Raw genomic sequence first — 13,127 nt, 5'->3', positions numbered from 1 at the left:
CAGTCGGATTATTATGTACGTACACACTAGTCTTTAGTTTATGGTTTACTTGAACCATAGACAAAAGTGTTTCCGGTTTTTCCTCAAAACTTTTCTTGATACTAAATTCAAATTTTAAAGCCAGCTAAAAAGCTCACCTCAAAATTAAATTTAATTAATTTGATATTTGATACGAATCAAATCAAATAAGACCTAATACTATGTAACTTTGTACAATGTGATACGCCGTTCCTCATTATAATACTTAAATGTTTTTAATGTACCTACCTATTTGACTTCATTATAATTATTGAAATAAATCCTGGCCAGGCTCAGGCCAACCTAAGGCTTGTATAAATATTTTAAGTTATTTGTTAACCACATATTATTCTGTGTTGATTCCATCAGTGTCAAGTGGGTTTATTCATGTCTACTGATAATCACTACAGAAACAAATCCTTCAGGTAGATAAGTAAAGATAACAAAACCAAATCGTGCCAAACTTGGAAAGCTCCATGAAAATGCAAAACGTATCTCCTAAATACATTAAAACAATTCAATCTAAAATTGAATCAAAACTAAAATTAGTTAAACGTATTAATTCTGAAATATTTGAAAATAAACAAATGTATTTTGATGAAGTACTAGAGGTAGGTAAAAAAATCAATAAGCTAAGTAAGTACAAAAGTTTTTATTTATCTTCTTATTTAAAGTAGTGCAAATAAAAAATTTTGAAGAAAAATATTATTATACTTGGATATTAATGAACTGTTGAAAAGTGTTGCTTTTTCTCACTTCTAGGGTCCCGTAGGAAAAAAACGAACCCTTATAGGATTACTTTGTTTTGTCGTCTGTCCGTCTGCCTACCCGCCTTGCTATGATCGAATTTGTAGGTACTTCACAAAAAAGTATTATTTCAAGTCGAGGGCACAGAACCCTCTGTGCGAGTCCAACACGCACTTAACTAGTTTTTTTATAAATGTTAGTATTTATTACAGATTTATCAAGAAGCCTTTAAAGACCTTATCGTGTGTACAATAACTCATTCGTCGCTTTTGAGTAAAATTAAAAATGCATATGAAGATGCTTTGTGGATAAGAGATGAGCGGATTTCACAATTTATTATACAAGACGTAAGTAACGTACTGGACCTATAGGCAGCTTTTACGATATTGATGTCGTACGATATGCGTCGATGCACCACTCCCCTCCAAGTCGTGCCTCCAAGTCATAAAAGTCTGTGACTGACAGTAATAGTGACAGTCATAGAGAGTAGAGATAGATATACATACAGTGTTTCCAGTTTTTGGGATCCATCCCTATTTGAGGGTTTTTTTTTATATTCATAGGGATTTAGGGTAAAATTGAACTACAGGTTACACAGGACGTGGTGGTATTTCTTTTACACCCACCTACTTAATGTAATTTTCATTTTTTTATGTTAGCTTCAGTTTATAAAATTATATAATGAATTTTATCATTCATTATCGTTTGCTTTCTCATTCACACTAAAAAGAGAGCACAGATAAAGTTACTAATGTGATAAACAGAGACGCAGCTAACCTATTTTTTGTCCCTTATCGTGTAACTGGTTTTTTCAAGAATACATACAACTTACATACAAGGCATGCAACTTTAGTTGCGAAACAAACTTTGAGAATTCGTGGCGTAATTGTATTTCTCATGAGATATTTACTTGTTTTCACATAAAAAACGTTTAATACAAATATCTTTTAATCGGTTAATTCAAATATTGACTACTAAACAATGGTAATAATTGTCATGTTATTCATCGTTACGTCGTGCTATCTCTATCTCATACGCGGTAACACAGTACTTAAATCTACCTATTATTCTATCTACGTAACGCATATAACCATAGCCGCCATATTAACCAATCCTCTATGTTTCTGGGACTATATCAGTAGCTTGCGGTCTAAAGGTGGATTTGAACCTAACGTTACATTTAATGGTTCTATGCATAAAGGAGTAGATGCGGCCGAAGCTTTTGCGAATTTCTTTGCAAACGTATTTCTTCCTGATGTACCAAAGTTACGTGTAGTTGAGGCATGTCTAAATGATGGCAAGCTAAATAGTACTATATGCCACATCCCAAAGTTTACAGTGACGGACATAAAATATGGCATTGATAAACTGAAGGTAAATTGCGCAACTGGACCAGATAACTTACCAGCTGATGTTTTGAAAATGTGTAGTAAATATCTTAGTCTCCCTCTTTGTCATGTACTTAATTTAATCTTAAAGACTGGACAATATCCTTCTCAATGGAAGCTGACCCGAGTTACACCAATACCTAAAAAAACCGGTACGACGTCCGTAGAGGAATTTCGGCCCATAGCTATTCTCTCAACGCCTGCCAAGGTATTTGAAAGAATTGTGCATAGAGAGATAAGCCGGCAAATCAGTAATTTACTATGTGACGAACAGCATGGATTTAGGATTAAGAAGTCTGTCAACTCCAACTTATTAACAGCTACTGAATACATATCGTCCTGCCTAGATAGAGGCCATCAAGCAGATGCACTTTATTTTGATTACCGCAAAGCTTTTGATAGAGTTAATAACGATATTCTTCTAAAAAAACTCAGTGCTATTGGTCTTTCTCCTCAGCTCCTACATGTATTATCAGACTACCTCCGTGACCGTCAGCAATTCGTTCGATATGGCATATATGAGTCTAAACCATATCATACGCGATCCGGTGTAAGCCAGGGCTCTATCTTAGGACCTCTATTCTTCCTAATCATGATAAACGATCTTCCAGAATCTATAAAATATGCAAAATGCTTGCTATATGCAGATGACCTAAAACTTATATTCGAAATTACTTCTATCGAAGATTGTCTCAAGTTGCAATGCGATCTTACAGCTGTATATCACTGGAGTAAAGCGAACAAAATGGAGTTCAATCGTGACAAATGTTCAGTTATGACCTTTGGTAAAGTTCGGTATCCTTTGATACATGAATATAAAATGGATGGAATCCCTATTCCCAGAGTACAGAACATGAAAGACCTAGGTGTAATTTTTGATAAAAAATTGACCTTCCATGACCATATTAACACCGTAGCAGCTGACTCATTTCGAAGATTAGGATTTGTACTACGCAACTCTCGGGAGTTCCATAGTCCTTTGGTAATACGATTACTATATTACGCCTTAGTCCGAAGCAAGCTCGAAACAAGCACCTGTGTCTGGCATCCGTACGAGGCAAAGTACGGGCTTATATTAGAAAAAGTACAAAAGGCCTTCCTAAGATACCTGTATAAACGTTGCTATGGATATTATCCTTTCCTATACCCAACCAAATTTCTGTTAGGTTGCTTAGGTTTCAACTCCCTGGAGGTCAGACGCATTTGCGACCAACTCAAAATTATGTGTCAAATTTTGCGAGGAGATGTTAATGCTCCAGAACTTCATAACCAACTGTGTCGCATACGTGTCCCTGAATCCAACAGTAATCTTCGTCCACGAAAAAATAAACTTTTCGTGGTCCCACATCATCGCACTATTGCTAGATCTATGTCACCTATACCCCGTTCATTAGCATCATTCAACGCGCTTTTGGACAATAATGCTCAATGGGACCCATTTAATGATGGGTCTATAATACTGGTTCAGGAGTTACTGAAGTACGCTGAGAGCATTGCATGAATATGTCATTCAATGTTCTCAGCGTACATATTCAAAATTCTTTGATCTTTTATCGTTTTGTATTTTATGTCTTTTTTCTTGTACCTTTATTTGTATTTAAATTTATTATTAATCATCTAGTTAGTGTAAGTGGCACTGCCGTTCTAATTAGATATAAAATAAATAAAATAAATAAATAAATAAATAAAATAAATAAATAAATATTAATTCCAACTGTGACGTCACATAGGTTGAAATTGTAATGTAAAATTTCACTAACAACTTGCTTACCAATCCGTGTGACGTCATGACAGCTCATCAACTTAAAAAGATGGCGGGTATTGTTTTCGTGGCGAAATTTGACATGCAAAATTTAAAAGCATTTTTATTATTATCGATAAGTGCATCGATCGAATAATTTTTTTGAAATTTTTTTGGTAACTAGTTTAGCTATTACTATTATCACTTTAGGATCAAATTAAGACACTTTTCAAAAAAAGATAAAATGCCCTAATTTGCACTATTACCTTACTATATTACTACACTACTACACTATATTACTTATTAGTATTGTGGAACTATTTTTATACTAGTGGTTCTCCATGAATTAAGACCTCGCGGTATCCCATAACTAAATCCCGATAGTTTAATAATGTTAACAGCACCATCTATTAACATCGAAATGAAGTTATATTAATAATACTTTACCTAATAAAAACTAAATAATTTCGTTTCTAATATGGCTAATTCGTATGAGACAGACATTTAAATATTTTTTCATCTAAGAAAACTTGTCACAAAAATTAAGATTTAGGATTGTGAGAAGATAATTAAAAACGTGAAATTATGTTGTTAAATAATTATCGCGATTTAATGCACCTTAAATCAAGATATTTAAAAAAAACCGGAAAATTTAGGGCGAATTCCTGCAGGAACTAAGGGAAACCAAAATCGGAGTTGGAAACACTGATCTGAAACAAGATTTGCAAATTCCCCAAAATCCAAACATAATAAGTTTCAAACACAGAGAATGTTGATTACTTTGATAATAAGTTATCATTTCTAAATATAGCTTTACTAGCTTCAAGTGTGTTCATCATCTTTACTGTGCTATCATTTCAATAGTTATGAACTTAATGTGAACTGAGAACATCAACTTTGTAAAATGGCATCGCCGGAAAACGAGAAAAAAGTTTATGTGCTCGATGGTGGGTTTTCCTCGCAAATATCGCGGTACGTGGGAACCAACGTGGACGGCGACCCGCTGTGGACCGCGCGGTTCCTGCTCACCAACCCGGAGGACATCTACCAGACGCACTTGGACTTCCTGCGAGCCGGCGCCGACGTGATCAGCACGAACACCTACCAAGCATCCATCACAGGTTTCGTCAAACACCTCGGTATAAGCGCTGAAGAGGCGTGCAACCTAATCCGACGAGCCGTAGAACTCGCAAAACGCGCAAGACACAAATATTTAGAAGAATGTCAAAGCCAAGGTTTGCCCGTCCGCGACATACGTATAGCTGGCTCCGTCGGCCCGTACGGTGCCTACCTTCACGACGGCTCGGAGTACACCGGCGATTACGCGGACCACACAGAGGAGAAAACTATGTACGAGTGGCACAAACCTCGAATAGACACATTAGTGTCGTCGGGCGTCGATTTACTTGCGATAGAAACTATACCATGTAAAAAAGAAGCGTTTCTACTCGCTGATATGTTGAAGGAGTACCCGGATGTTAAGGCGTGGATCTCTTTCAGTTGCAAAGATGATAAGACCCTGGCTCACGGTGAAAACTTTCAGTCGGTTGCAAGAACTTGTTGGGAGAAGAATGCTGATCAATTAGTTGGTATAGGCATAAACTGTTTATCACCAAACAATGTGGCTAACTTAATAGATGGTCTAAGCGAGGGTGTTAACCCACCCATACCTGTTGTAACATACCCCAATTCAGGAGAGAAGTATAAGCGTGGGGTTGGATGGGTGGAGAAGGATAAGTGTGAATCCCTGCATACGTTTGTTGATAAGTGGTTAAAACTTAATGTCAAGTATGTGGGGGGGTGCTGCAGGACATATGCCGAGGATATAGCTGCTATACGCAAACAAGTTGATGTTTTGTCTTTGAATGTTTAAACTCTAGTTTATTACAAAAGAAAAAAAGAAAGAAATTAATAGGTGGAAGAAATTAATGAGGCGTAATTTAATAGGTGACAATACTGGCATGCTACTTTATTAAGACCCTCTAATCCGAGAGACCTTAAAATATTAGGGCCCCCTAGTGGGAGGGCCTGAATGTCTTGATATGGCAGGGGTTTTTATTTCATTTTTTGACTTCAAACATTAGACTTCAACATTAGATTTTTTTTGTAATGTAAGCCCCCATACTATGTTTATGCTAAATTATGGTACTGTTTTTAATTATTTTTTTTAGAGTAATTTATAGTTGAGTATGTTGATTAAAGTTATCTTAAGTTTGAATCTTTGTAGTAAACAATCTCAAATGTAACAATGACTGAGTGGCATAACACTTACGTGTAATATTAAGAAAAATAATTGTGATTAAGAAAATAAGTGCCTTTATGAATATCATTATTAATTTTAATTTGATAAGTCATTCCTTAAACTGTTTGTATTTGTCATTCATCAAACTCATGTCAAGGCTTGGTGAGCCCTTATCAATTCTAAAGTTCAAGTTACATGCCTAGCAATCATGTTACTTAACTTTACCTATTATTAATACATTACAAAATTATTGACATATAGTTTTAAGGTTAATTCAGATTGTATAATAATACAGCATTTATAATTTGTTATTTGGTATTTTCATTTGCCTATTAGGTACATGTAGTTTATATTGTACTAGATTATCCCCGCGACTTCGTCCGCATGGACAAACCTCTAATTTACCCCCAGAGATTGAATTTTCAAAAATCCTTTCTTAGCGTATGTCTAGGACCTAGGTCATACTCATAATAGATATCTGCAATTCAAAGGCGCATCATTCGACGCACAGCGGATTTTAAGGTCACGCACTTGACGCGGCGGCGGCGCCTTGCTCCATAGTCCGTACAAACTCAAAACTATTTTTTTATAAATTTTTAATTCAGATACAAGTTAGCCCCTGACTGCAATCTCACCTGGTGGTAAGTGATGATGCAGTCTAAGATGGAAGTGGTATGGGCTATGGCATTTTTTATTAAACCCACACCCCTTTGGTTCTACACGGCATCGTACCGGAACGCTAAATCGCTTGGCGGCACGGTTTTGCCGACAGGGTGGTTACTAGCCACGGCCGAAGCCTCCCACCAGACAAAAATCTCGTCTGTGCCGGTTTTTTACAAATAGCTCAATACTGAAACATCTCTCCCAAATGTTGACATGCTTATTCGGCATTTTTTCCATCCCATACAACTAATGAAAAAAAACCTCCCAATGTTTGGGACAATAAAAACATTATATAATGCGACGAAAAAGCAAAATAAGTAGGCACAGGCCATGATAAGTATACCTAGTTACATATTATAAGTTTTTTCAGAAAGTTTTTGGAATATCGGTTAAAAAGAAACAGCGGGACGACAAAATGAAACACCTCATGGTAGAGAATCAAAGGTTGAGGGAGGAAAACATAAAACTGACGCTCGAGTTATCAAGACTGAGGAAAGACTTGGGGAAGGTTTGTAAACCACAATCAGGAATTCGATTTAGTAGATACTGCGGTTTTTCTCGGAATAACGTTAGATGCTAAACTGCAACGGGGCCCTCATGTAAATAACTAGGTAGGTATGTAGATGATGCCCGCGACTTCATCCGCGTGGATTTAGGTTTTTTAAATAGCTCATGGGAACTCTTTAATGTTTCGGGATAAAAAGTAGCCTCCTATCTCCTTCTCCGGGATATATAAGCTAACTTTGTACCAAAAATTACATTAAAATCAGTTAAACTGTTGGGCCATGAAAAGCTAGCAGACAGACAGACGGACTAAACTTTCGCATTTATAATATTAGTAGGTACCTATGGATGGATTTATCGATCAGACTTAAATATGTAGTTCTGCTGCATATGCGGTTCATAGAAACGGCGGCTTCGACGTTATCCTAGGTTTGTCATATTAATGTCAGAGCTACTATACTGATATTTTTTAATTTGCCGCGCTTTTCCAATCTCTTATTTCGTTAGCCACTAGCCAGACTCTACAAACAATGTGTTCCGGCGACCGGCATGTGAACGGTAAACTATACCCAAGGTATACATCAACAATACGTATTTGGTAAGATCTGATTTGGTTTATCCTGCAAAAAACGTGCAGTGTAAACTGCAAATGCCGTGTGAATGTGGCCTAAATCCTAATGCAGAGTATAATCCCCATAACTAGTAGGTACACGAAAGGTTGAAATGGCAATCAGGGAGGGAACGCCCCGCGTACCCACTCAGCCCCCACGCTAACCCGGTGCGAGCGAGCGCGGGTGTGCGGGGCGTCCCCCCGCCTCATAGCCCGAATACCATCTCGACCTGTCGCGGACTATACCTGTGTGTGTAAACGCCTTGTAGCTAAACGACGCCAAGTTCTCGGACTATCTGTCGCTGATGCGGGAAAGAGACGCACGGTACACGCTGTACTTCGAGAACGTGGCGCTGCAGCTGCAGCTGCGCGAGCTGGACAGCAGCTCCCGCGCCTGCGTCGTGGGTGACGCCTATCGCGACCCCGTCGTGCTGAAGATAGCGCTCGACAGGTGTCGGTAGGTAACCTACCAGGTGCCTAACCTGTACCTACGGGAGCAGACTGTTGTTGACTCGACCTAATCTAACTATAGGATTTTTTTAAATAAAAATGGCGAGCAAACGAGCAGATGGGACACTGGAGCACATGGTTGATGTTAAGTGATTACCGCCCCCCATGAACATTTGCAGTATCAGAGGAACCACCAATGTTTTCTAGAATTGCGGCATGCTAGTATATAGATTAAAGAAAACAGGCTAAGTGCGAGTCGGACTCTCGCACGAAAGGTTCCGTATCATTATCTATAAAAACTGCAAAAAAATTACGTTTTTTATAATATTCAGAAAAAATAAAATAGTTATCACCTAGTGGTAAGTGATGATGCAGTCTAAGATGGAAGCGGGCTAACCTGGTAGGAGTATAGCAGATTTTATTAAACCCATGCATGCCCCTTTGATTTCTACACGGCGTCGTACCGGCATGGCTTTGCCAGTCGGATGGTAACTAGCCACGGCCGAGGCCTCCCACCAGACACAATGTACTTCCTGCTAACCTCATTACCTACTACACCCTCAGGGAGCAACTGTCAGCAACGCAGACAGAACTGAAGAGTATGAAAGAGGAATTCGCGGAGAGCGTGCCGCGACGCAAGCACGACATGTTGGGGACCAAGCTCAGCTCCCTCTCCATGCAGCTGCAAGCCATCTCCCTGGAGTACGAGGCGCATCAGAACATACACAAACGTGTGCTAGGTACAGTACCTACTACCACATTGGCTTTTACAAGTTACGCCGTCGTCGCGTCGATGTACCTGCGCAGAAATCTTATTTTTGAATCGTACGGCCACACCTGCGCCTGCGCCTCGCTTTAGATAGAGTTTTATAGGTAGGAGGTTGCACATGCTGATTTGACATTTGGTGAACATAATATTATTTCGGCCAAATTTGCGATTTGGCAAAAAATTATTTCTCAAGGCCCAGGCCCCCTTAGACATGAGGCCTTAGGCTGGCAACGTAATATAATTAGGTACCTAGGTACCATGACAGGATTAATTGGGATTTGGAAGAACAGAGGCATATCACTCAAAACCAAGACCCGTCTCGTTCGTGCCTTAATCTTCCCAATTTTTATGTATGGAGTAGAGACATTGACTATCAAAGCAAGAGAAAGGCAAAGAATAGACGCGTTTGAAATGTGGTGCTGGAGGCGGATGCTACGGATTCCGTGGACTGCCAAGCGCACAAACGTGTCTATCCTTTCGCAACTCGGGATCACTGCTCGACTCTCCTCCATATGTTACCAACGATTACTCTCGTATTTCGGCCACATCATACGGCGGGGGGACGACAGCTTAGAAAAGCTCATAGTGACGGGCAACACTGAGGGCAAAAGACCGAGAGGCCGCTCACCAACTAGGTGGTCCGACCAGCTAAAGGAGTCCAGCAGGTGTGGATTTCATCACATTGTAAAAATGGCTACCGACAGAAGCCGATGGAAACAGATAAGCCATTCGAGGGCAGTTTGCCAGGACCACGATCTTCAGCAATGAAGGAATGACCGGAGAGAGACCTAGATAGCTACATACATCATTCGCAATGTTGTCCTAATAATATCTTTTGGTAGCTCAAAAGAAGAGCTTGGAAGAGGAATTGACAGAGTGCAAGGAGAAGTGCAGGGAGCTGGAGCGCGCCGGCACGCCGCGGCCGCGGTGGGAGATATGTGCGGACTTTATTGGCGGTGGACGAGAGAGGTAAACTATCACTCTAAACCTATTTTTCATTGTATTTAGGATGTAGATTAATAAGTATGTAGACTCAGAAAGGCACAGAGGGTAGGTAAATTATAAAAAGGTCATTAAATAGAGTGACAACATGTGAGGCCCCCGGAAAATTATGAGACTGGTGCGAGGGCCTTCACAAAAATATAAGATGTTATTTTATTAGATTTATGTCTTTTAATTTATTTATTTACAAAAGTTTGGTTTGAGTTAAAATGAAGAGGATGGATAATTAGGTAATTGTTATTTATAAAATTTAACATTGTTTTCATATAATCTTGTTGATAAGATGGTGGCAGCTGGCTAGCGGCCTGTCTTCGAGGGATATGCTCAGAGTTCTTTTGAAAGAACTCGGACCTGCCGCCGAGAGTGAACATTTGGAATATTTTGATGGCCTTGTAAGTACCTTGACAAGTTCTCGACTTTTAGTATCTTGGTTTTTGGCTTCATAGTTTTAAACTTTATTTAACGTAAAAATAATGAAATTGTAAAACTTCAGATAGGCAAAGTTTATAGATTCGTATTTCAAAAAGTGAGCTTGAGATACGCAATGTTCGTAGCGGCACAGACTACAAAGATACTGGCACAATGTTTACGCACCTTTGAATAAAACGACACCTATGAGCATGCAAAAAATACGGCTGCGCGGTACCAGTCGTTGATCTAAGCCATGATATAAGCTGACTGTCAATGCTAACTTCCAAATACCTTACTCAAGGGCCCTCTGTATTTAGTCAAAATTTGCACTCTATGTACAAGGACTAAGCTATAGCTGTGATAGCCTAGTGGTTAGGGCGTCCGCCTTCTAATCGAAGGTCGGGGGTTCGATCCCGGTCACGCACCTCTATACCTTTTCGGAATTATGTGCGTTTTAAGTAATTAAATATCACTTGCTTTAACGGTGAAGGAAAACATCGTGAGGAAACCTGCATGCCTGTGAGTTCTCCATAATGTTCTCAAAGGTGTGTGAAGTCTACCAATCCGCACTTAGCCAGCGTGGTAGACTGTGGCTAAACCCTTCTCACTCTGAGAGGAGACCCGTGCTCTGTAGTGAGCCGGCGATGGGTTGATCATGATGACAAGGACTAAGGAGTAATTATTCTTGTAACGTAGACCACTGCGATTTTCGAACTTGTATGAAAAACAAGTCGTGAACTATTTTTTCAACAATGTATTGCCTTTTTCTTTTTCTCTCTAAAGTCATTGTAACTTCCTCACATACTTCTGATTTATGAATCTGTAAAAAGAAAAGCGCGTGTGAGATTTTATGGTAAAAGAAGAGAAGTTAAGACAGTGGGCTTTAATAGTGATGATAAATTAAATCCAATGATTACTAATGAAAGTTATCATTTATCAATTATTTGAAAATGTAGGTACTTGTAAATTTTTGTCAGGTAAGGCCAATATTAAGTTATTAAAATTCAAGCAAAGCATCTGCCGTATTATTTCAAAGTAAGAATCCTAATCATCTAAACAGGCTTCTATAATAATTAGAAGCTAACAACCTAGTGTTTACTTTTATCTCAATGTATAAAATAAATAGCACAAGAGGGTAGGTGATAAATACAGAAGTAAAACCAACCAAGTCGAATAATAATTGAATTGTATTGTTCAGCATTGATCTATTTATATTAAAATGAATCTACCACCCGTTTCGCTAAGGTGTTTAGTCATGGAGAAGAAAGGGCAAAGAAACTCCATAACACACATCTTTTAAAACATTAGAACGTTGAGTAAAGTAGTAGGTACATATTTGGTACACAGTTACAACAGGTAACCTATAAAAGGCAAATGATTACATTACATTATTACATTATAATAAAATATAAGAATACTTAACTTCAGTAAGGTCCGCTGTGTTTGCTCTGGGCTGTCGATACAAGACTGTTCCCTCTCTGTCGAGGTAGGGTACTTTTATAACACTGCCATCGCAAACCAGGCGGATGTCGACTTTCACATGATCTTAATATTAATCATTATTTATTTTAGGTTTGTTGACAAAAGGTATGTTGACACACCCAATTTACAATAATAAAATCAGTGACATTGATGGTCTACGTATTAATAATTTACAATAATAATAAGCGACTTAAATTGTCAGTTTACACAACATTATTATTTCACATAATAGCTATTGCCAACTGTATGTTGACAATAGCTTAGTATAATGTCACTCTTAGTGCATTGACAGTATTTAATTTACAATGAATAATTAGTTACCAGTATTGACAATTCACATAATATTATTTATCGTATTGTCACATTCCTAAATATTAAATTAAACAACATACAAGAAAAGATACTATTCAAATCATACCCTTTCCGTACATTGACAGTATTTAATTTACAATTTTACAATGAATAATTAGTTACCAGTATTGACAATTCACATAATATTATTTATCGTATTGTCACATTCCTAAATATTAAATTAAACAACATACAAGAAAAGATACTAATTAAATCATACTCTTTTCGTACATTGATATTGAATCCGGAAACGGAATTACGATTCTGTTTTAAATATCACAACAAACATTTACTTCAGACTCCCAAGTTTATGATTAGATGAATTTTAGCATAATAATTATGTATCCAATTTTATCGTAATATAACACGGCCATACTGACAAGTACTTCGTTCCCGAAGTACATAGGGAAATTAGAAAGAAAAGAAAAAAAATCTAGCTAAGAGCTAAATAAAAAAAATTACTGTAAGCTAAAAAGATCTATAAGCTAAGGAAGATCTATAAGCTAAAATGATCTATAAGCTACAGCTACCTAGTTTAACTGTCCCTAACTGGCTGCGCCCCATAATTTAATGTTTAATTTTTTTTTCTGTATAATATGTATAGTTTTTGTTTTATTATTATTAGTTTTATAAAGCAAGGGGTCTTGTACTAGACTCTTGCCCAGTAGAGGTCATTACTAGACCTCGCTACTTACTGGCACCGTCCGAACAAGCCGTCTAACATTACCAACCAATATTTTTTAACTTTT

At 37.9% G+C, this 13,127-nt stretch overlaps 1 protein-coding gene across 1 annotated transcript in view; it reads left to right on the top strand.

Moving 5' to 3' along the window:
* Positions 1-4,388: 4,388 nt before the first annotated feature.
* LOC117991575 (translin-associated factor X-interacting protein 1-like) overlaps positions 4,389-13,127 on the top strand; it is a 21,857-nt gene continuing 13,118 nt past the window's right edge. Inside the window, exons 1-6 of the mRNA XM_034979171.2 lie at positions 4,389-5,740; positions 7,170-7,307; positions 8,183-8,370; positions 8,928-9,103; positions 9,975-10,101; positions 10,418-10,526. Coding sequence (XP_034835062.1) covers positions 4,799-5,740; positions 7,170-7,307; positions 8,183-8,370; positions 8,928-9,103; positions 9,975-10,101; positions 10,418-10,526 — 1,680 coding nt within the window. The 5' untranslated portion in view covers positions 4,389-4,798. The remainder of the gene's footprint in view (positions 5,741-7,169; positions 7,308-8,182; positions 8,371-8,927; positions 9,104-9,974; positions 10,102-10,417; positions 10,527-13,127) is intronic.

The sequence above is a fragment of the Maniola hyperantus genome, chromosome 20 (assembly GCF_902806685.2).
Source record: "Maniola hyperantus chromosome 20, iAphHyp1.2, whole genome shotgun sequence".
NCBI lineage: Eukaryota > Metazoa > Arthropoda > Insecta > Lepidoptera > Nymphalidae > Maniola > Maniola hyperantus.
The sequence above is the reverse complement of the archived record's forward strand: the minus strand, read 5'-3'. Positions and strand labels throughout refer to the sequence as shown.